Below are 24990 nucleotides of genomic sequence, written 5' to 3' on the forward strand. Positions count from 1 at the left end.
GATAACACCACTACATATTACCCGGTATTCTCGCCTCTTATCCAGAGCAAGTGGATAGCACCACTGCATCTTACCTGGAGGCATATTACAATCAAATTCAAGTTCATTTTCATTATTATTCCAATCCATTAGTTCATCTTCCATACATTCTCAATATCTCTATACTTTCTTAACATATTCCCAGAGCGAGTGGTCAATGCCACCGCCTCTTACCGGTCACCTCTATCTCACACAATTCACTCGAGTTGAATCACCATCATACCTTAATACCATCATCATCATTTACTTCTTTCTTCATCAACAAGTTACGTCCCTCACAGCCGTAATTATATTTCACTACCCAAATCCCACCTACCAGACTTTAAACAAGAGTTAAAAGGGTTTTGAAAGCTGGATAAATGCATTTAAAAACATAAAATTCATATTTTAGAAAACAGGGGCTGTGCGTACGCACACCCCTGCCGTGCGTACGCACACGACTAAAAATGGGTGGTCGCGTACGTGACTTCCTTGCTCGCGTACATGAGCATTCCACCTTGAATGGACTGCTCGTATCGTGTGTGTTCCTTGCATACGCATACTTAGTAGAAATCTCAAAGAGCTGCTAAGTCCAGAATTTCTGTTTTGCGCACCAAACTTTGATCGCTCATAACTTTGTCGGTTTAAAATATTTTTTCTCCGTTCTTTGAACGGTGTAATCCTCTCGGACCAAAATTGGAGGTCTGGAGGCCAAGTTATGCTCCACCAAAGTTGGTCAAAAATAATAGTTTTCATTAAACCTTACAAACCTCAACTTTCAAAATATTTCAAATTTCAAGCTTTCAAAGCCAAACCAAACCTTACCACATCAGCATCAAGCATTCCCAATTCATAATTCCAACCTCTTTATTCACCTCACAACCAACCAATCCTCCACTCTCATCGATCTCAACTCAATAATTCAAATCTCGATATCATATACAAGCCACATGCATCATTCATAAGAGCCTCAATCACAACCTCCAAAATCACTAACCATATACATAATAACCAATCTCAACCAACAACATCACAATTAACTCAATCTCATATTCACTTATCAAAGTTCACGCTAAAGCTCCCAACTTTGCCAATTTGTCTCCAATACCACCAAATTGTTTCCAAGTACACAATTTAATCTAAATTTTATACAACAACACTAGGATTACTTTAGGATTCACAAATTCAGTAATTTGACAAGGGTTAGGGTTGCCTCACCTTACCAACACAAAATTAGGATAAGACCTAGCAAGTCAACGAAGCTAATTCGATCCTAAACACCGAAATTACACAATTTCTCAATACTAAACTCAATTAATTTTCGAAAATAAGGGTTGAGATGTATGGAGTACAAATAAGGCTTACCTATGAAATTGTTGGATGGATTTTATAGAGTTCGTTGCGGTGAATGCGTGACCTCAAACAATGTGGCAATCGGAGTTTCGGATTGAAAATTACAACAAATTGAAATCAAGACAAGGGTTAGGTTTAGAGCTCATTGTTCTTCTCTTCCCCCAATTCAGTTTCTCCATGTTTCCCATTAAAGAAGGGGAGAGAAGGCTGATCTTATATGTGTTAGTGGGTTTTGGTTGGGCCTTAGACTCAATACGGGTTCGGTTTGGTTCATTCGGTTTAATTTTGGGCCAAATTTTTTAAAATTAGTGTCAGAATTCTTATTTTAATTATTTTACCTCACTAAATCTTAAAATTTTATTTTATAATATTTAATTAATAATTAATTTATTAACTAATTATTTATTAATTTTATAAATTTTATAAATTAATTACATAACATGCCCAATCTATTAAGAGCAAAATTTGGCCTATTTTCACCTCTATCCACAAATGTAGGAAACTGAAAATTTTATACCGACCTTACATTTTTTGCAGGCCAGTGATTAATTTATCTAAATAGAAACAATTAATAATCACGACAAGAATTTCAGTTGATATACCTATAGTTTTTGTTGCTTCTTTTTTTTAAAAGAAAATGTAAATATTGATTAGTCACTTTCTTGCTAACCAATGAAGCTCTTGTCTCACACAAAGTTATCATGTGAAAGCAACAAAAGAACAAAAAAAAAGGAAATTGTATTGCTAATATAATGCAATTCTTATTTTAGTTTTGCTTAAGCGCTTGTTTAGAAAGTTAGAAATTAAAATTTATTTAAGAGTTAAATTTTTTTTAGAATAATTAAAAATGAATAATTTAATTTTTTTTTTAAATTTTAATTTTTTTTATTTACAACTCAGATTAAAAGAGATCTATTTTTTAAAATAATTCTCATACCTCTTAAACTTAATATGTAAAATGTCAAATATATTTCTATTTATAATTAATAAAAAGTTAAATTACACGGTTAATTCTTATATTTTTACTAAAATTATAAATTAGTTCCTATATTTTAAAAGTTTGTAATTAAATTTTTAAATAAAATTAGATTTTATAATTAGATTCTCAATAATGTTTACCATAAAAAAATACACATTTACCATAATGTCCTCTTCTTTATCTTCTCTCTTTTTCTCCTGCTCTCTTCATAGTTTATGTTCTTCGTTTTTAACAACAACAACAATACGGCTTCAATAACAACAATTTTAGAATAGTTGAATCATGAATCATGTATGAACTCAATTCAACTCAACCCAACAATATTTAAATTAGCAATAATCAAGGACTTCACCATATCACAAGCAAAATCCTTCTCTCTTGTATTATTATTCAAATTTGTTACTTGTTAAAATATATATTATATACTTTATCATTTTCTCTTCAATAGTAATCATTTCAGAGTCAACAGTGAGATCAATCGAGGATGATAACATCAGAGGCATTTGTGAAGATCCAGGTTCCACAGAAGGTTTACAACGAAGTTAAGTTCCTGGTGATAGTGGCTCCTCCTGCAGCAACGACAGTCTCACTTATGGAGAGAATACCTGAATTCTTTAATTCGGAAAAGATGTGTCGTGGTGTTCGGAGGATTTCCGATCCAAAATCTCTATGACTTCAACGACATTGTAGAAGCCTTCGGTTGGAATGAGTTTCCCTACCACAGTGGCGCCGCTCCCCGCACCAATGTTATTGGCCGTGTGTTCACCGCCAATGAGTCCCCACCAGAGCCATTCCCGAAGTAGCCCTCGCATGAGCGGGTTATGGTGTTGGTGCCTTGGATCTTTGGCGTCGGTCCAAGGAAGGTAAGAAAGGAGAATTGGCCATAGCTTTGAAGAGTGATAGTGTGATTGTTGTTGCTTCTGCGATCTTAGGAGAGGAACTTAATTGTGAAGGTTAGCATTGGAGCGTGAAGAATTGGAAGAGTATGTGAGACAGTAGAGGAAGAGAGAAAAAGAGTTGAGGACGAAGAGAAAAAGGAAAATCTTGAGGAGCAAGGTGTTCCTTCAATTCATGAAGGATGGGGTGGGTTAGGAATATTTTGGTCATTTTAAAATAGTTAAATTATAATATTGGTCCTATACTTTTACTAAAATTGTAAATTAGTTTCTACTGTTAAACAATAAACACGTACAACTCACATGTTGAAGATAGCGAATATGCTAACGAATATTTTGTTAAATCAAACGTTGTTTGAACGGCAGGAACTACATTATAAAATTTAATTTTGTTTAGGGACCAATTATAAATTTTTAAATTTTAAGAAACAATTTACAATTTTAGTAAAAATATAACAACCAACGGTGTAATTTAACTTTAATAAAATAACTTTGTTAAGTATAAAATCATAAAAAATATTTAACTAAAGAATCAAATTCTATTCTATTAATATATTAAATTTATTTTAAATCATGAAATAAATAAAATTTTTAAAAAAAATATTTTTTTTTATCATATTAAATAGTTTTGCATCAAGCTCCAAAATTTGAAGAGCCATAACAAACACTTCTAGGTTCTAAGCAGAAACCAAACATATTCCTGGATTTTCACCATTAAGGAATCCAAGTACCATAAACAAATGGCGTATAACAGAATGTTTCTTCTTTCGAAAATTAAAGAAACAAGGGTGTTTTTTGGAGGTAGAAGTGGAAAGAGATAATGTTGAAGTAATACAAGCTTTGAAAGCCACACAATCTCTATCATAGCAAACTGTAAAGTCCTTTTGAATAGTTTTAGGTTTTACAACTTTACCCATGTTGAAAGAAATGGAAATATAGTAGCGCACACACTAGCTAATTTAGCTCTTAGTAAGCCAAATTTTCTGTGGCTAGAAGAAACCCCTATAATTATTTGTAATTTGGTCCACCTTGATATTATGGGCCTCTCTTCGTAATATATTTATATTTCCTTCAAAAAAAAAAAAGAAACAAAACAACTTTGTAGCTCAACATTGGAATCCAAATAACAATTAATTTCACCACCACCTTTTGTATTACTACTAAAGCCACTTTCAAAACCTCCAACCTAAAATATCCCAGAAAGTCAATAAAGACAACATGCAATAAAGGAAACTAGCACCCCCATATCACCCTTGTTTACACATCGATTGCAAACATACCAAAAATACATAACCCCCTAATCTTGAAGTACTAACACGATGCTAGCAGAATTCTTGAACTAATGTTACCTTTAAAGAAGATAACATTTATGGAACGCTGCATTGATATGCTCTCGTCTATCATTAGAAAGAATAAAAGATCCATACCAAGGTGTTCGACAAATATTTATCTGCAAATAAAAATAAACTCTCATTCGATACTTGACAGATTTGAACACCCGCCATTCTAATTATTAAAAATATAAACCAACTAAATGTTAGGCTTCAAATTTTTCAAGTATGAAGTGGTAGTTTATCATGCAAATTAAATAACAATATATTCTAATATGGCTACTTCCATAAATACATTTCATAAGAAAAATATAGGGAATAGTCAAATAGTTTAATCAAACATTTTCAATTATAAATATCAAACTATTTAACCGTTCCCAAATATCATTTTTCAGATGAGCATGTCTTGGAAGAAGTAACCGCCATATCCTAAACTCTAAGCAAGTAAATGCTGAGTTCAGGACCACCACTCCCATCAGGGTTCATCATATAGAAAGCTTCAGAGTCCTTAGACCCAACAACCCTCTCATACTTGGCTCTCATGTACATGAGCTCACCTTCGGACCCAGCTCCATTCCCGTCACCATCACTCACCGGCAACACACCAGCACCCATCGAAATGGGCTCCACCGCCTTCAGAATCTTCCACTCCTCCGGCCCACACTCCCGTCTGTTCGCATACCCACACTTCCTCCCATTACAATACGTCCTCCACAACGGTTCTTCTAGAAGCTTCTTCTTCTTCGCCCCCTTGCTGTTGTTCTTCTTCTCGCATTCCAACGCAATTCTCACCAATCCGGAAGCCATTTCCTTCACCAAGATGCTTGTTGGTGTTGCCAGCTCGATCAAGAAGGCAGGCTGAAGCTTTGGATCTTCTTGGAATGCGAAGTGGACGTGGCCACGACGGTGTCCGAAGAGCGTGCCAACCACGCGCGTGCCTAGCCCTGATGATGACGTGTTAAGTGAACGGCTCTTCGTGAATACTGTGAGTGCTGACTTCAGCTTCGATTTCGGGTGCTTCTTTTTGTTCTGCTTGGTATGCTTCAGTTCCAGTGCCACGTCGACCTTGAACTGACCATCGTCGTTGTTGTCATCGTCGTCGTCATCGACCTCACAAAAATGTGAAGACGAGCTGACTTTGAGAATTTCTTCCTCATCGTCGTCGTCATCTTCATCCAGTGGCTTCTTCTTCCAATGGAAGTACCTCCGTGAGAACGAGAAAGATGATTCATGAGGGGATTTGGCTGCCATTATTGTCTTCATAATAAAAGAAGAACAACATGGAAAGAAAACAGAATAAAAAAAGAAAGGTACTCTGTTCTACCTTTTGAGGTTGAAATCTTTGATATGTGAATGAGTTTACATCACATGAGGTTGAAGAAAGCAAAGGAGGGTAATAAAGAGAAGCATTTTGGCATTAAGGATAATGCGATGTGATTCTGTTTGTGAGAGGTGATTTTTTGGTTTCTTCTTTGTGGCTTCCCGGTAGTGTGTTTTAATGGGTGATTTATTGTTCATTTCTAACAACTTTTCTAATTTTTTTTCTAAAATATATTTTGTCAGGTTTTGTGCTACTGAAGGACAGGCAAGAGAATCTGACTCAAGGAAGGTGAGCAGCCCCACCTACCTATTGGAAACAAGGAATTGGAGACTTTGATGAGTGAGTGCTCCGAGGCCAACAAATGGGAATTGAAACAGACACCACAAAAAGGATTATAAAAATTATACTAAACATTTTAATAAAAAATATATATTAAAATTTTAATGTGTTAATACTTAATAAAATATTAAAAGAGGTGAGTTTTTTAAAATATTATAATTTATATATTTAAAATAGAATAATACTAAAAAATCAATACTGCTTAACTAATTTTAGCCAACACTATACAAATTTTTCTAAATAAATTTAATATTAAATTCATTAAAAATGAACTTTGGTTAAAATTAAATTTTAAATATATTTTTTTACTTAAATCTCAAATATTTTTCTTTTTAAGAGATTCAAAATATTTTTTATATTAAATATTAATTATAGTATTAATTGTACTTGAAGACTTTCTCTAAAATATTGTTTAGCTAAATGATCACAACGAAGATGTGATTTGTGCCTTTGTGGTGTTGTAGTGTATGTGGAGAGTGAAACAGTCGACAAAGGAAAAGAGAGAAGCTTTTGGTGTGACTTCTTTGTCGAGGGTGGGGCAGGGGGGGGGGGGGGCATAGAGGCAGAAAGCCAGAAAAGAAAGGTGAGGCCGAGAGGGAGGGGAAAAGGCGAGTAGGAGCTTGACTGATTACTCTGACTTACATTGGTAACAGTTCAGAGCAGTTGAAGCCACACCCACCATACCCAACACCGGGACCACACTAAAAGTCTCATTAATTGTTTGATGAGTAATTAATCAAATCAATTTTTAAAGATTTTAAGAAACGGTTATTTTAATTCTAAAAAAATTAATATACAAAAATATTTTTAAGATTTTAGTTTAATAGATAAATCAGTTTTAGTTTATTTTTAAATAGAGTAATTATCTAGATCAATTTTTACGAATTTTAAAAATAAATATTTTAATTTTTAAAAGAATTAATACACAAAATAATTTTTAACATATTTTCTTGTAAACATAATAATCATTCATCTAAAAAAATAAATTAAAATTATTATTATTATTATTAATTACACAATAATATAGTATTATAATTTTTATATTTTTTAGACAAAAATAATAATAAATTTATTTATTAGATTCGTATGTATATATTTATAATAAAAAAAGTATATATATATATATATATTTACTCAATAATAATAATAATAATAATAATAATAATAATAATTTTAATAAAATTATTAGAGATTATTCTATAAAAAAATTTAATATTAAAATTATTTAATATTTTTGTATTTAATATAATCAAAATATATTCTATTTTAAAAAATATATTTGTATAAAAAAATATTTTAATTTGGATTTTAAAGTATCATTATTCACTTTACTTATTTTTAACGAAAAAAGCGTATTAATATGCTAATATTATCGTCCATATACACAAAGCTAAGTTAATAATAATAAAAGTTGACATATAGTAAAAGTAAAATAGACAGAGACTATTATATTTGATAAAAAAAAACGTTGAAGATTAACTTGTATATTAATTTTTTTTTTAAAACTAAAATATCCATTTTTAAAATCATTGGGAATTAATTTCGGTAATTATTCTTTTTTGCTTATCAAAAGATCTTTGTTTATTTAGATATGTTTGGCTAATAATTGTCTTAAAATTACATATTAAAATTATAATTATATTACCAACATATAAAAAGATTTAATTATTGAATTAATTATTTATATATAATATATATTAAAATTAAATTAAATAATATATATTTATACAAAAATATGTAATAATTAGTTTTTAGTATATATATAATATTTTAATTAAATTATTAATTAAAAAATTTTAAAAAATATATAATTTAAGTTTTTAATATATATATTGTGTATTTATTAAAATAAATTATTTACAAAAAATTTACTAATAATGATTTTAATAATTGTCTGAAAACATATATTAAATTAGTTTTAGATATTAACTTTAGAATTAAACTAATAAGTATAAATATGAGATTATTTATATTTTTATATTATAATACATTATTATGGTAATATATATATATATATATATATATATATATATATATATATATATATATATATATATATATATATCATTTACATTATAAATGAAATAATTTAAAAAAAATCGATGATACTATATAATTAAATTATTTTCTAGTCAAATTCATCTAAGTTGATCTAATAGTTTATTAGCCCAATAAAAATCAGTTAAAAAAAATGAATACACATAAAAAATTAATTAAATTTAATTACAAAAATAATTTATTCATTTAATATTTTTTAAAAAATTATATATAAATATAATTTTCAACACCGTGACAACAGATCAAACTATTTGAAAACTAAAGATAAGACATTTTCTATATATTTTGGCAATTTAAAAAGTAAAATTGATACAATTTATTATAATTTAAATTGTCCCAATTGAATTTTATTTTTTAACATAATTTTGTTTTATTTAAATGATTCTTATTTTTAGATATAATACATAAGTGGAGTACGAGAAATATATACTCTTTTAAATTGTTCTGTTAGAATTTTTGTTGTGTCCTCAAGAATTTTTTTTTCTTTCAACTTTAACTCTTTAGTTCTCTTCTCATTCTTCCAAATTATTTTTTCATCTGAATATATTTTTTACAACTTTTTCTCCTTCTTTCGCTCGTTTTATTCTTCTTATCTTTTTTTCATTCTATAATCACATTCTTATTTGTATAATGAATTCAAAAGGGAGAAATTCACATCCGAATCTAAAAAGTATGGAAGAAGAGGAGAAATTGGTATTTGTAACAAAAGAAGAATTTTCTAAGAGACTAGAGACTTGTATAGAGCTTGTAGTAAAAAAAATGTGTGTTGAGCAAGAGCTAATTGTTTATCAGAGGGTGGAGAGTGCCAACCGACCCCAAGACCCATGAGAATGTTAACGTAGAATTGTTAAACTCCTGAAAGTTCACAATCTTAAAAGGACTGCTCAATCCCACTCTCTTGAATTGGTTTTCTTTGTGAAATAAAAAATCAATATGAATAAGTGAAAAGAAAATTCAGGACTTGTGGCTACTTTAATTGACAAATTATTGATCTTTCTGGTAGTGCGGTGGACTTGCATTGGCATGGAAGGAAGATTTTATTTTTCACGTTTTCAGTTGTTCTAAGTTTTATACGACTGCTTTGATAAAATATGCCCCTCTCAACATTGAATGAAACTTTGTAGATATTTATTTAAATTGCAATGAGAATATTTGGCTATCCCAATTCTAAAAAGTCTCTTTAGTGTTTTCTCAACTCTAAGGTAAATCGGTTATTGTTGGTGATTTCAATTCCATTATTGATCAATGTAAGAAATTTGGTGGTAATCCTAAATCTCATTCTTCGATTGCTGCCTTTAATTACTTTATTGGAGATAACTCATTGATTGATTTGGAAATGGTGGTTAGACTATTTACTTAGAGTAATAGACGCAAGAAAGGTGAACTAATTCAGGAAAGGTTTGGCGAAGTACTTGTTGATGAATTTTAGTCTCAATTATACTCTTATCCTACGGTTTGTAGGCTATTAGAGACAGGTTCTGATCGTGTCCCTCTTCTTTTGGATACTAACTACCAACCGGAGAGATCAAAGAGGAGATTCAAGTTTTAATCCCACTGGTATGGTGAAGAACAAATTCGTAAGTTTCTTAGTGAGGTCTAGAACTCAGATATAAAAAGTTCAGTGATGTTTAGATTATTTCAGAAACTTAAATTAGTTAGACAACGATTAGTTTTCTGGCAAAAGAACAGCTCATTTAATTCTAAAAAGGAGAATGTAGAAGTTATTGCTCTTCTAGAACAAAAATCGACATCAGGCATCATGGCAGACACCAAATTACTTGAGCTTGAACAGCGACTTCAAAAAGCATATTTGGACGAGGAACTTTATTAGAAAGACAAATCTAAAATTAAATGGATAAAGAAGGGAGACCAAAATACAAACTTCTTCTATAGAAAATTTAAATATAGAACTAGAAGAAATAAGATATGACATCTACTGAGGGATAATGGAGATATGGCAACAACCAATGCTGATATTACTAAGGTGGATGAAGACTACTTTAAGAGTATTTTCACATCTTTTAATCAGGTTGATCCTGGGCCTTTTTTCACAGACATCGAGTCTAAGATTACAGCTAATAAGAACCATAGGCTTAAAAAACCTGTTTGGTAAAAAGAGCTACTTTTAGTATCCATCCTCAGAGCGTACAAGGAGAGGATGGTATAATGGCTAAATTCTTCTAATTCTACTGGGATATAATGGGCGAAGACATGTTCTGGGATTTGAGGAGTTTTTTGTTGAACCTAGAATTTTAAAAAATTTTAACCACACCAATATCTGTCTAGTGCCAAAGGTCCCAGATGCGAGCGATATGACTCAGATAAGGCCCATCAATTTGTCTTTTATTGTCTACAAAATCATTTCAAAGGTACTGATTCACAGACTCCAAGGGTGTATGAACAAGGTAATTAGCCTTACTCAAACTGCATTCTTGAAAAGTAGACTTATTTCTGATAACATTCTTATAACACACGAATGTACTTTGTAAGCAACCTCCCCAATACGTCCAATGATCTCAAATGGCCCTTCATATTTGCGAATTAAGCCGATATGAACCTTGCAAAAGGCTTTGAATTATTGTGAAAGAAGTTTAATCATTACCTTGTCTCCTACTTGATAGCTTGTATGCTTCCTCTTCTTATCTGCCCATTTCTTCATCCTTTATGCAGCTTTGTCGAGGTAAGAACGAGTGACATCTGCTTGTTCTTTCCATGACTTAATCATATGATAAGCTCCAGGGCTCTTTCCTGAGTAAGTGGAAGAAAGAGAGTGTGGTGTAAGTGGCTGTTGTCCGGTCACAATTTCGAATGGATTCTTTCAGGTGGACTTGCTCCTTTGCAAATTGCATGAGAACTGAGCAATGCCGAGGAGTTCTGCCCAGTCCTTCTGATTAGCGCTTACAAAATGCCTCAAGTAACACTTGAGTAAGGCATTCACTCTCTCAGTCTGCCTATCGGTTTGAGGATAGAAGTTTGTTGAAAAATAAAGCTCTGACCCAAGCAGTTTGAACAGCTTTGTTCATAGTCATCCTGTGAAGCGTGGATCTCGATCACTAATGACGCTCTTAGGAAATCTCCAGTACTTCACCACATCCTTGAAGAATAGTCGTGCTGCTTCCTCTATAGTGCAGTCAGTAGGGGCAGGTATAAAAGTAGCATACTTTGAAAATCGATTTACTACCACGAGAATAGGTCCAAACCCCTCAGACTTCGGTAAGGCAGAGATGAAATCTAGAAAGACATTTTCCCACAGTCGCTCTGATGGAGGCAGAGGTTCCAACAACCCACTTGGTATTTTGTTTTCAATCTTATCTTGTTGGCACACAAGACAAGTCTTCACATAATTCTCCATTTCATCCCTCATTTGAGGCCAATAATAGGAAGATTCAATAAGTGCCAAGGCCCTTTGTTGTCGTTGATGACCAGCCCATTTGGTGTTGTGGCATTCTTTTACTAGCTTTCTCCATAGATTTTTCCAATTAGGGACATATAGTCTTTTCCTTTTGGTGTAGAGAAGGTCGTCTTCTAGCCAAAACCTTTTGGTCTTACCTTCTCTAGCCAACTCCATCAATTTCTTGGCTAATGAATCATGATGCAACCCTTATTTGATGGTATGCACGATATCTCCTTCGACCATAGAAATGGCTGCCAACTCAGCCTTGCGACTCAGTGCATTTGCTACCACATTAGTCTTTTCTAACTTGCATTCAAATTTGAAATCAAACTCAGCTAAGAAATCTTGCCACCTAGTTTGTTTGGGGCTTAACTTCTTCTGAGTTTGGAAGTAGCTTGTAGCTACATTGTCTGTCTTGACGATGAAGTGTGAACCAAGCAAGTAGTGATGCTAAGTTCTCAAACAATGTACTATCGTGGTCATCTCCTTTTCTTGGACGGTGTATCGCCTTTCTGTATCATTCAACTTGCGACTCTCAAAGGCAATCGGATGTCCTTCTTGCATCAGAACCCCTCCAATAGCGTAGTCAGAAGCATTAGTGTGGACTTCAAATACCTTTAAGTAGTCGGGTAGTGTTAGTACTGGTCCTTCTCTGATAGCAGTCTTCAACTCATCAAAGGCCTTTTGACACTCCTTTAACCATTCCCAAGAGTGATTCTTCTTGAGAAGATCAGTTAATGGTGCAGCCTTGGCGAGGTATCCCTTGATAAACCTCCGATAGTAATTAGCCAACCCAAGGAATGACCTTAATTCAGATACCTTATTTGGCGGCTCCCATGCTTTGGTAGCCTTCACCTTTCCTTGATCCATGCAGAGAGTTCCACCTTTAATGATGTGACCCAAGAAGTGGACTTCATCCTTTGCAAAGGAACAATTTTCCTTGTTAAATACTCGATAGTCGATGCATAGTCTCAACGAACCATCATGCTTCTTTTGGAACAAGACTAGTGCGCCATAAGGTGCCTTTAATGGACGGATGAACTCATCATCTAGTAAATTCTTGAGTTGTTTCTTCAACTCCTCAAATTCTGGCGGTGCCATCCTATAAGGTGTTGAGTTAGGCGACTTTGCTCCTGACTCCAATTCAATCTTGTGGTCCACCTTCTTCCTAGGTGGTAGTTATTTTGGAAACTCGAGAGGTATCACATTCTTATTTTATTCAAGAACTTCTTTGATTTCGGAAGGAACGTCTTCTCTTTCAGATGTTAACTCCTCTTGTAATAGAGCTAAATATGTAATCTCTCCCTTCTTGAACCCTTTTTTCAGTTGCATAGCAGAGAGCATCGGTGGTCCTCCAACTTTAGAGACTATAGAGACCATGCATGGAGATCCTTTCTCTATGACGCATAATATGTCATAGTATGACAGAGGTATTATATTTGCCTTCTTTTTCAAATCGAGCCCGATGACTATCTTAAAATCGTCTATAGGTGCTACTAAGAAATTCACAAGGCCCTTCGAAAAACTAAGAGTCATCACAACTCCTTTTGCTACTCCCTAAGAGGTTCACCCTTGGTATTCACAGGTTTGAACCAGTCATTATTTTCGATGATCCTCAACCCAAGCCTATTTGCTTCATCAGTCGTGATGAAGTTGTGTGTAGTACCAGTGTCGATCACAGCCATGACGAGTTTTTCATTGATAAAGTATACATCAAGCTTTTCTTTTCTGCTGCTTGCCTCTTTGTCTTTTACAGCATTCATGAGTTGGATAGATCCAACATACTCAGTTACTTGAGATTGAGCCTCTTGTTTTTCGGTGATAGATGCAAGAGTCCCTAGTTTTGAACAATCCTTCATTTGGTGTAGTCCCTTGCACACAAAGCATCCTCCTTTGGGCACGAAAGCCTTCTTTTTTTTTCTTCGTACTCTTTCTTTGAAGAATATTTTACTTCCTTCTTGGTTGAGAAACTCTTCTCCTTGTCTCCCCCACCTTTAGTAAAACTAGGCTTGGAGGAAGATTTGGATTTAGAGTCTCCTTTATGATACTCAACAAGTGATTTGGCCACCACGATGGCCTCATCGACATCCTTAATATTCCTTCTTTGTAGTTCTTGCTTTGCTCAAGGTTGGAGTCCATCAATGAAGAAGAACAATGCATCCTCTGATGCCAAGTTGGGAATTTGAAGCGTGAGAGTAGTGAACTCCTTTACGTAATCGCTAGTCGTACTTTTGTGCTTCAACTCCTCAACTTCTTCCTTGCTTCATAAACCACATTCTCAGGGAAGAATTGTCTTTTCAACTCCCTTTTGAAATCTTTTCATGTGGCTATGTTGCAAGTACCCTTCTCTATATCTACGCATTTTCTCCCTCACGACAAAGTAGCATTATCAGAAAGGTAGAGGGATGCAGTGCATACTTTTATTGCTTCTTCGACCACCTCTTGGCCTTCAAAGTATATCTCCATTTGCCATAGGAAGTTCTCCACCTCTCGAGCATCCCTCACGCTCTTGAACTCCTTTAACTTGGAAAAATCAATCTTTATCATCTCCCTTATAATGGTTGGTCGAGATTTTGCCTCCTTGAACTTCCTCAAATAGCTTCAAGGAATTCTCAAGTTTCTCTCCGATTTGGAGCATGTTTTCTTTGAAAGCATCTATTTCTCCTAACACGTGAGCCTTGAAGGTTTTTCTTATCATATTCTATCCTTTGGAAATACTCATCCGTAGAGGGTAGAATATTCTCCAACATATAAACTCTCTCTTCTAAGAAGTTAGAGTTCTTACGTTCAGGCTCACTTGAAGAGTGCACCTTCTTACTTCTCCATTGAGAAGGAATAATATCCCTTCCCCTTTGAGACTCAACAAGCTTTATCGTTACACTATAAGCCATACCCACAAACCACTTGTTCTCAACAAAATCATTTATAATGAGCTACGAGGGAAGTTGTTGGCATATGAGACCACTCACTTGAAGACAGAAAACAAAAAGAAAGATGTTGCTCTGAAGTAAAAAATTGAAGTTGAATCTGATGATGATTATGCAGTGATGATGGGATAGTGTTACAATTTTTAAAACTAATAATGAAAAACCTAATGTTTTCACTTCCAAATCTCAAAGGTCTCAAACCTCATATAACACTCAAAAATCAGTAAAGAGAAATTGTTGTTACAAGTTTAATATATATGGTCATTCAAGCCCTCAATGCTTTATTTTTGAAAAATTAATGGGTGATAAACTTTATAAAATTGTTCATGATTCTAATGTTTTTGGACAACTAAGAAAAACTAACATAAAAGGATCCAAATAAATTTGGATACCAAAAGCTTCATAAAAGACTATGCAAGTTTGCCTTACATCCAAAAGAAAAAAGAAAAAGTAGTATCTTACTGTCAGATGTTCAAGGCACATGATGGAAAAGTCAACTTTCTTCATCAACGTCAATAAATATGATAGAGAATTTATAACTTTTGGAGATGATTGAAAGGACAAAATCATTGCAATATATGAAATTACAGAAGATCTTGACGAAATAACAACTAATTCATCCAACAATCAAGAAAAGATAGGACGGTTACAACCTAAGCCAGATAATTTTGCAAAAGACAATTCTGCAGGAGACAATTCTGTTTCGTCCCTTACTTCTGCTGAAGTCCAACTGAATGCAACATTGAAACCTTAGATTCTGGTACAGCTAGTGCCGAGCAAACGAAACCCAGAAAATAGAGATTCCATAAGAATTATCTACTTGAATTTGTTATTGGAAATCCATCATTGGAAAGAGTTACAAAATCAATTTTGAAAAATCTAGATTAAAGTAACTTGGCTGTCATTTTAACTATTAAGCCTAATGACATTGAAGAAGTTCTAAGCCTCAAGGACCGACATAATCTTCATCATGGGACTATGTTCAACATTTCAATTCTTTGAGTGTAATGAGGAGAATCATTCGATATATCCTTAGCACTACATATTATGAGTTGTGGTATCCTAAATCAAAATATATCAATTTAGTTGGTTATTTGGATGCTGATATTGCAAGTGATATAATAGATAGGAAAAGGACCAATAGTATTTGCTGCACTATTGGTAATGCTCTCAATGTGTTGACCAGTAAGAAACAAGGAATAGTGTTATTGTCCGCTGCAAAGGCTAAGTATATTATTGCCTCTCTTTCTTGATCTCAAGTTTTTTAGTTAAAAATTTAATTAGCTGACTACAAGTTAAATGCTTCTAATATTCATTTAATATGTGACAAATTAAGTACTATTAACATTTTGAAAATCCTGTTTTACATTCTATAACAAAATACATTGAAGTTAAATATCATTATATTAGAGAATATGTCCACTTGCAAAATATTGACATTTAATTTGTCAAATCAAAAGATCAATTAACTGATATTTTTATCAAACCTTTGGTTGAAGAGGAGTTTTGCAAGCTTAGCGTTACTCTAGAAATTATTTGTTTTTTGAATTAAATTAATTTTTCTGGTCTAATTATTTGTCTCTAGCTTTGCCTTTTAGATAGATAAGAGATTTTATTATACAGATGGTCGATCATCTTTACATCATTTGATTGAGGTATTTTGGGCTCATTGTTTAAGTTTTTCGTTTAATCATCTGATGCATGAAGTTGTTGACTTATTATTGCTATTATCTTTTGATATTTAAATTCTTTTTGGATGACTATATTTTTTTTAAAAAAAATTGGGCTCATTGTTTATGTCATTATGAGTTGTTGACAATTGAGTAGTAATGCACTGATAATTTAGAAGTGTTGTAGCTTTTTAAATTGAAAAATTAGCCATCACTACATACTTGGCATTTGTCCAGAATTTGAAAGTTAGAAAAGGAGAAAATCTAAAAAAAATTAATTCTTCTTCTTAGAAGCTTTATTCTTTCCTACCCCTTGCTCACATAGCATACATCCTATCTATATGGCGTGCACTAAATTAATTGGATTTGGATCTTCTAAAGTTTGAATTTCACTTTAAAGAGTAAAGTGTGATCTCTCACCATTGATTTCATAGGTGGACCAAAAATAAATATGAAAGAGAAAATATTCAAGGGTAGAAGATTGCATTTTACTCTCTAAAGTGAAATTCAAACTTTAGAGAATCCAAATCCAAATTCATTACCCGTTGTTCCGCTACGTCTGCTTTTTTTACCTATTCAGACAATATTATGAGGAACTTTAAATTTTTAAAGATGTCGATGATGAGTAAGCGGCTGCAAACCTTGATGTGTGATAGTATCAGTGCTACTATTTCAAATTTTGTATTTTTGCTGCTACTATTTCTTTAATTTTTTCTTGTCTCTAACTTCTGTTTGCAAGTGCTTATTTTATCCCCTTAAGGACAAAAGGGAGAGTAATAGGATATAAAGAGATTTAAGATGTTTTGGTTATTTTGGAACTGTTGAAACTATTTATGCTACTTTAGTTTCTTAGTGATTCTATATTTATTATTGATGGTTGCAATTCTTTACTGTTTTTCATGTTAGTTTATCATGTTACACCGTTGCTTTTGCTTGCTTTTTGCTTGTGTTCTCGCTGCACTCTAATTTTACAGCTGACAGGATTCATGGCACATATTTAGGAGGAGCTTGAAATAAATCTCTATTAGATTTATAGGGAGATTATTTTATTACTAAAGTAAAATTATCTCATTCTTATCCTATTTTTTTTAAATGTTCTTTATTTTAATATGTTTGTTATTAACGGAGAGATTGTTGAGTTTAAAAATATTTTATCTTTTATTGTAATGGCAAATATTTGGTTGGGTTAATTAAGTTTTGCCCAATTAATTTTATGATTGATTGTGTATTTAAGTATTTTAGGATTTGATATTAGCACTGATGTTGATTCGGTTATTTAGGGAAAGAATAAACTATTAAGAGCAAGATTTGATGTGGATTTAAAAGAGATTGTAGCCACTATCAAAAAAGAAATCAATAATGACAATTATGAGGTTTGATTTGGAGAGTAACGACCAATAAAAATAATGAGCTGCTGATTTCTTATGAGAAGGGGATCAATAAAAAAAAAAGAAGTATGAAGAAAATTCAGGATTACAACCTGCACTTTGAGGGTCATTGTTCTTCTTCATTGGATCTTAATTTGATGATTCAGTTTCAGTTTTTTAGTCTTCTTAATTATGAGAAACAGACTTATATTTCTGTGAAAAATCATTTAAAAAAAAAACCTATGACTGAAAAGCCATGAACTAAGAAAAAAAGCCAAATATCTGTCAGCTTTTGTTTAAGTCTTTGTTTTTGGTTTTATTTTGGTTTTGGGATTTTGTCTTTGTTTGTGAAGCCTAAAAGTGTGACTTTGTCATGGTGTTTGTTTGTGAATCTCAAAATTATAGTTTGAGGCATTTGTTTCTGAAGTTCGAAATTGTAGCTTTGTTTTGTCTTGGTGTTTATGTAGCTTCGTTTTTCTTGGTGTAAAACCAGTTTAGTTCATTTGTCTTTGTCTTGACATTGGTGTGTATTTATAATTTTGGCTATTGATATAGTAAAATTTTACCATAATTGTGGTGAAGACTAGACATTGACCTCATTGTACTTTAAAGTTGAATCAGGATATATGTTAGTGTCACTTTCTGTCTTCTTTTATTTTTAAGTTTCTGCAGTTACAAGAAACATAATAGGAAAATCTCCTACTAGTTCAGTAGTTCAGTAACGTATTCCAAATTTAAAAAAATGCATTGATTCAATCCCTCTTGTCTTCTTAAGGCTCATAAAACCTACAATCCTAATTGATACTAAATATACGTCAACTTAGCAATACGTACCAATATAAAAAAACTATCTATAAAAAATACTCTGTTAAAATTAAACTATGTTTGTTTAGTTTTGTACACGAAATTAAACTTATGTAGATAATTAAATATGTGACAAATTTTCATCTTTTATGAGTATTTTTACGAGTGCATAACTCTTTTATAAGTAATTTTAGTGGCTTAGTCTTAATTCAAATTCTCTAATAAATTGTAAATTTATAGTAAGATATAAAAATGTTATTTAAACCAATATCATGCTAAATCTAAATAAAATAACATAATTTATGTGTAAATAACAAATCATTCTATCTTATTATAATTAAAAACATTAATTAAGACATTCAAATAATATTATTTTTTATTTATTTTATTTCAGTAATTACTTTAATTCCATCCTCCCGCCGCGAAAGCCAAACTGCATTCAAATGCCCCCATTTAGCCACCATTGTGTTCCGTGTTTCTTTATCCTTTCAAAAAGTAAATGGCTAAGTGGAGTAGATTCAGAGTCTTAGCCTGATAACTCAGCCTTGTGTTCACAAATAAACACTCAACATCTGACAATGATTTTTTTATTTAAATAAAATAAAAAAATCAATATTAGCAGATTCTTTTAAATTAAATTTTAAAACGTGAATCTTCTATTTTTATTAATATATAAATCATCTCAATGTTTTATATTTTTGATAATATATAAGCTACCACACTTTAGGACTATTTATACATTCGTTTATAAATGTTAATCCAAACACACACTTTTAGCTAATTTTTTATATATACATAACATTTTTTTATTTGTTTATTAACATTTTTTAGAATTTTGCATATAAATCATATTAGGGTATTGTGAGTTATCTTTTGTACGTAAATCGTATTATCTTATAGTATTTTAGATTAAAAATACTATAAATTATAGAAAGATTTTTAAGTGTATCGTTATATCGATATATCAGTGATTTTTAACTGTTGATCTTAATTATATATATATTATATATATTTTTTATAATTAAAATCAACGGTTAAAAATTACTGAAACACCGATATAACGGTACACTTAAAAATTTTTCTAAATTATACTACCTTATGACGAGTTATATTCAATTTAAAAAGCTCAAAATCCTGAAACGATTTATGTGCATTTCTAGAATGAGTTTAATGTATAAATCATCCTAGAATATAATAATTTATACATTATTAAAAGTACATAGCACTAGGATAATTTATATACTAATAAAAATAGAAAATTTATGATTTGAAATTTAGTTTAAGAGAATTTGATAATATTATTTTTTATTTTATTTAAACAAAAATGCCTAAAAATTATGTTATTAGTTTAAGAATATTTTTAATGTTATTTTCACTTATGCTTTTATTTATTAATTTATATTTTTATGTTATAAATATTCAATTTTAATATTAAATTAAACTAGCCAAAACATACCCTTGAGTCTTCAGGTTCATGATTTCTTATTTTGTATATCTTTCGTTTCTTAAAATTATTTTATTTTTGCTAATGGATAAAGCATTTTATATTATATATTTTTTGTTTTCTTTTGTTCATAATATTATTTACTTTGAAAATTCATTTTAAATTTATTTTTAAGGATTTTGTTAAAGAATATCATAAAAATACTCTTTAAGTAACTAAAGTAGAGTCTTTTATATAGGAAAAAATTTTAAAATTTTATTATGTTTCAAATGAATTTATAAATAAAGACATTCTTTTTTATTGCATAATATTTAAATGACGCTCTTTTTCACTCTATAGAATATTTAGTTTTCGTTTTACTAAAATTAAATTAACATATTTTTTTAGTTTATTCGATCAAAATACCTTACATTAACCATTATACACACATTAACAATAATTATTTGGTTGATTCAAATAATAATAATAATAATAATAATAATAATAATAATAATAATAATAATATATTTATTATTTTAATAAATATTATAACTTATATTAATTTATGAAAAAATATTTAATTTAATTTATATTTTATGGTTAAAAATAAATAAATTTTACTACATCAATATTAAATATATTATTATTATTATTATTATTATTATTATTATTATTATTATTATTATATAAATAATAGTTAATTTACTTGTCCGTTTAAACAAATACTAGAAATTTGAATCATGTATTTTATATGGAGTAACCCATTCACTAACAAAAAAATCCCTTAAATTAAACTCAAGTCAGCAACGACGAATTAATCTCTAGTTGGGAAACACCTAATAAAAAACAAAAAAAAATGTACACACACAATTAATCTCTAATCTATCAAGTTGGAAAACACCTAATAAGAAACAAAAAAAAAAATGTACACACACGCAATTAATCTCTAATCTATTAAGTTGGAAAACACCTAATAAGAAACAAAAAAAAATGTACACACACAGCGATTAATGAATAATTTAGTCAAATATACTAAAAATAGAAATACATATTTTGTAACTAAAAAAATATTAGATGTACACACTAAAAATTCTCAATAAATTTTTAATTCTTTAAAGAGTTAAGATATTCAGTAATAAAATCTTAATATTCCTTTTTTTTATATATAGAATAAGATCCTAATAATCTTAACTAATGGATTGTTACAACTTACAGCACATACCTTACGCATAAAAGTTTTGGAAATCCTAGAGGACAGTCAACAAACTATTCAGCTACTAAATCTTATAATAGAAGCATTAGACATTTTTTAATAGTTTATAGACTTCCTAGTGGAACCAAACATAACAAACCTTCTAAAGCGATTGTTAACGTTCAATCCAAAGGGGGAAAAATGAAAAAGCCAATGTCATCGGAAAAATTTATTCCATCATCACGTCAATTAAAATCATTGAGCCAGTAAACTACAACCCTACAAAATGAAACGGGTACGATATAGGTGAATAGGGTGGCTTGTGCCATTATTGTGTAGGTGAAAATTATTTGTGTTCAACAGATCCGTCCTACAGATGTATAGAAATTAAAATTCAAAACCGGACAATATACTAGATCAACTTTTAAGAATTTTTAATAGGACACAAATTAGTGTCAAATAGAGTAGGAAGTGGTTGACTTGGATCGAATAAGGCCAAACTTAAATTCTTAATTCTTTAATAATTGAATTTATTATATTTGTAAAATTTAAGTTCTATCCAGTATCCACTAAAAAATTTTTAATTGGCTAGAAACTGACTCAAATAATAAATATAATTTATAACTTTATATAAATTAATTATAATTTATATTTAAAAATTATCAATTATATATATTGTTTATTTATCAATTATAATTTATATCCTCTATTTAATTATATATATAAATTTTATATGTATGTAAATTATATGTTATTACTATAAATTAAAAATATAAAATCATAATACATTATTAATATAAACAATTATAATAAATAATATATGTTCTAGACGTGGCATCTGGCTCCAAACGGTCTCGCGATGATCCGATCTCTAGGTCCAAATCATTCCTATGGTCTAAATAGGCTAGAAACTGAGAATTACTAACTAATATGTAAATTCAAATATTTTCTTGTAAGATAAGATAACTAGACAAAACTATATAAATAGCTCAAAAGTCCCTTCAGGTATGTCACATACCTTCTAAACTTTATTTCTCTAATTTTCTGACTTAGACATTAGAATATCATTGTAGGCACTACCTCACTGCTCTAAGGATTTGTCTTGCCAACCTGTCAGATCCTTCTCGTCTTTCCAAACCATTACTCCTGAGCAATATATAATCGATCCAGTTCCTGATTTAATGAGTTGAGTTTTTTCAAACTCAAATTTAACTCATTTAATATATAAATTTAAATTTAAATTTAAATTTGACTCACAAATTCAAAAAGATAGTCAAAAAATAATTATATTGGTTCAAATGGTTTTTAACTTATTTATAAATTAACTTATTTTTTTATATTTATCAAAAGGTCAATTATATTGTAAAGATATAAATTCATACAAAGAATACAAAAATATATTTTAAACCATAAAATTATTATCTAACAATAATAGTGACACCGTTAACACTTAACACTATACGTATAGTTATCTTCAACAAAAAATACAATATATAAATAAAAGATAAATCTTTAAAGGATTAATATCTACATACAAGTGTTTGCGCTTACAAGATTTATAAGCCCTGAACGAAACCTCTAAACGCACTGCTTATGTTACGTGCCTCTTTAACAGACTTTTAAATCAATCCAAATCAATTAATGCACGAATATATAACTTCCATTTTTCAAAATATTTTATTTCCTTTTTCGAGTTTCTTGTCAAATTTGTTCGATCTTCTTCGTGCGTTCTCTCTTTGCCTTTTCAGTCGTTGTTTTACCTACATTTATCATTGGTTTCTTCTTTGTCATTTACGTGCGTTTCTCTCTCTGTATTTCTGCTTTATTTTTTTATTTTCATGGTTTCTGAAATCAAGCTTTGAAATCGTTTTGAAGATAATGAATTATTCAACTTCAGAAATACACCCAAACGATTACATAAATACACCTAAAGGATTACAGAAATACACCCAAAGGATTTAAGAAATACACCCAAAATTCGTTGAAGTACACCTTACCACAATATTAGGGAGGAGACAGTATATTTCTTCTTGAAATCTTTTAATGTTTTGCTGGTTAAGGATGGGGCACATGACAGAAACAATCTAGAAAAAAAACCTAGAAGAACAGTACAACAGTACCTTGAATAATGTTTTTTCGTGATGATTTTTTATGGAAATTTGTATCTTTTCTTTTTGATTTCTTCTACTTTTCACGAGGAATTGGAACGTTTCTTCAGAATCGTAGTTTATTTCGAATGTCGCTTGAATCTTGACGATTTGCGTTTTGATTGAGGAAGAAGAGGAAGAGTGTGGCATAATGAACGTGTTGTTGGAAAATGCAACGGGTGATTAAGGCACGTGCGTTAGACGCTCGATTCTAAAAAAATGATACACATATTTTTTACTTAAACTTAGACCAACTTGTATACCTTGTAAACCAAAAAATTTGTAGGTGTAGCAGGTTTAATCTTTAAAATAGTGTGCCTTTGAGAGCAAGTCCAACGATAAAAAAAATTGGAGCCTCATTTATTATTTGTCAAAAAAGTAAGACCTTAGCATTGAAGCAAAATAAAAGGAAGCTTTTTCATTTTGTTCGAAGCACTTGAAACCCCATTCAGAGGGGTTTGCACTTTAAAAGTGACCAATGATACTTTAACATATGTTAAAAAATAAAAAAATTAAATAATATTTTATGAATAAAATTAAAAGCACGTTATATACATGATATGAGATAACCATTATATGACCATTATTGTTAATTAATATTTTGTTACTCTGCATATATTATTTATATATATATATATACTTTTATTCTTAATTTTTTAATATTTTTTAAATTTCTGAAACTAATGTTTTATTATTTTTTGTTTAAAAAATATCAAAATCAATTCAATTCTTTTTTAATTACTTATATTTTTTTTTAATATCCAAATACTTAAAAATTTCAACTTTCAAACTCTCAAATTTCAAATCAAAACTTCACATAACTAAATATATTTTAAAGTCAAAATTTACAAAATCTTTCTAATTTTAATTTTCAAGTTTTTTACAATAATCAATTTTTTATTTTTCAACCACATAATCAAAATTTACAAACACCATATTATACATTTTCATCCATATTTAACCCTTCTATCAGAAATATTATTCCAATATCATTGCCATTTCTAACTCAACTAAGTGCATCGAGACGTGACTCATCTAGTATTGGTGGCTCTGCAAACCTATCCCCTCAAATTCCGATAAATTATAGTCCAAATTTGTAATATTCAGATTTTGTCAACTTTTGAGGATTAGATGCTATCGACCTCAATGATGATGAAATTGAAAATCATAGGTAAGATATTATTCAACACTCATAATGAAAAGAGGATGAGATGTTGATTAGTGCATGGTTGAATGCTTCAACTAACCTTATAGTTGGTACCGACCAAAAGGGTGAAATATCTTGGAATCGAATCCATGACCATTGTGTAGAATTTAACGCTGACATTGGTGCACGAAATTGACTCTGCAATATTCGCACAGATAGACCGGCAAGTGCAGCGGGTTGTCCAAGTAATACCTCAGGTGAGTGACGGTCGATCCCAAGGAGATTATTGGTTTGAACAAGTAATGGCTATCTTGTAGATCTTAGTCAGACAGATAGAAAATATAGTTATTGTGGAAAAATGCATAAAAACAGAATAAATAAAGTATTATTGGATAGATGTGAAATCAATTGATAAGAGAACGATCGAGGCTTCGAAGATGCTTCCTCCTTCTGGATCTACTTTTCTCACTTTCTACTTCAACTTCTGATGATTCATTCCATGGCAGGCTATAAGTGATTAACGCCAGGTCAGTGGTCATTAATCTCTTCTGCTTTAGATCAAATGTCAGGTCAGTGGTCATCCAATCTGAACGGGGGTGAAGCTCGTGTAGTCCATTCCCTTGG

General features: G+C 30.7%; 1 protein-coding gene across 1 annotated transcript; it reads right to left on the minus strand.

Moving 5' to 3' along the window:
• Positions 1-4612: 4612 nt before the first annotated feature.
• On the minus strand, positions 4613-6265 carry LOC112802702 (protein MIZU-KUSSEI 1). The gene has a single exon (XM_025846032.3). It carries the CDS (start codon positions 5838-5840, stop codon positions 5007-5009), a length of 834 nt encoding a protein of 277 aa, XP_025701817.1. The 5' UTR covers positions 5841-6265; the 3' UTR covers positions 4613-5006.
• Positions 6266-24990: the final 18725 nt, after the last annotated feature.

Source organism: Arachis hypogaea, chromosome 5, assembly GCF_003086295.3.
Source record: "Arachis hypogaea cultivar Tifrunner chromosome 5, arahy.Tifrunner.gnm2.J5K5, whole genome shotgun sequence".
Taxonomy (NCBI): Eukaryota; Viridiplantae; Streptophyta; class Magnoliopsida; order Fabales; family Fabaceae; genus Arachis; species Arachis hypogaea.

Bases quoted from the DNA above. Each gene is read 5' to 3' on its own strand.
- LOC112802702 (XM_025846032.3), bottom strand. From the start codon at position 5,840: ATGAAGACAATAATGGCAGCCAAATCCCCTCATGAATCATCTTTCTCG.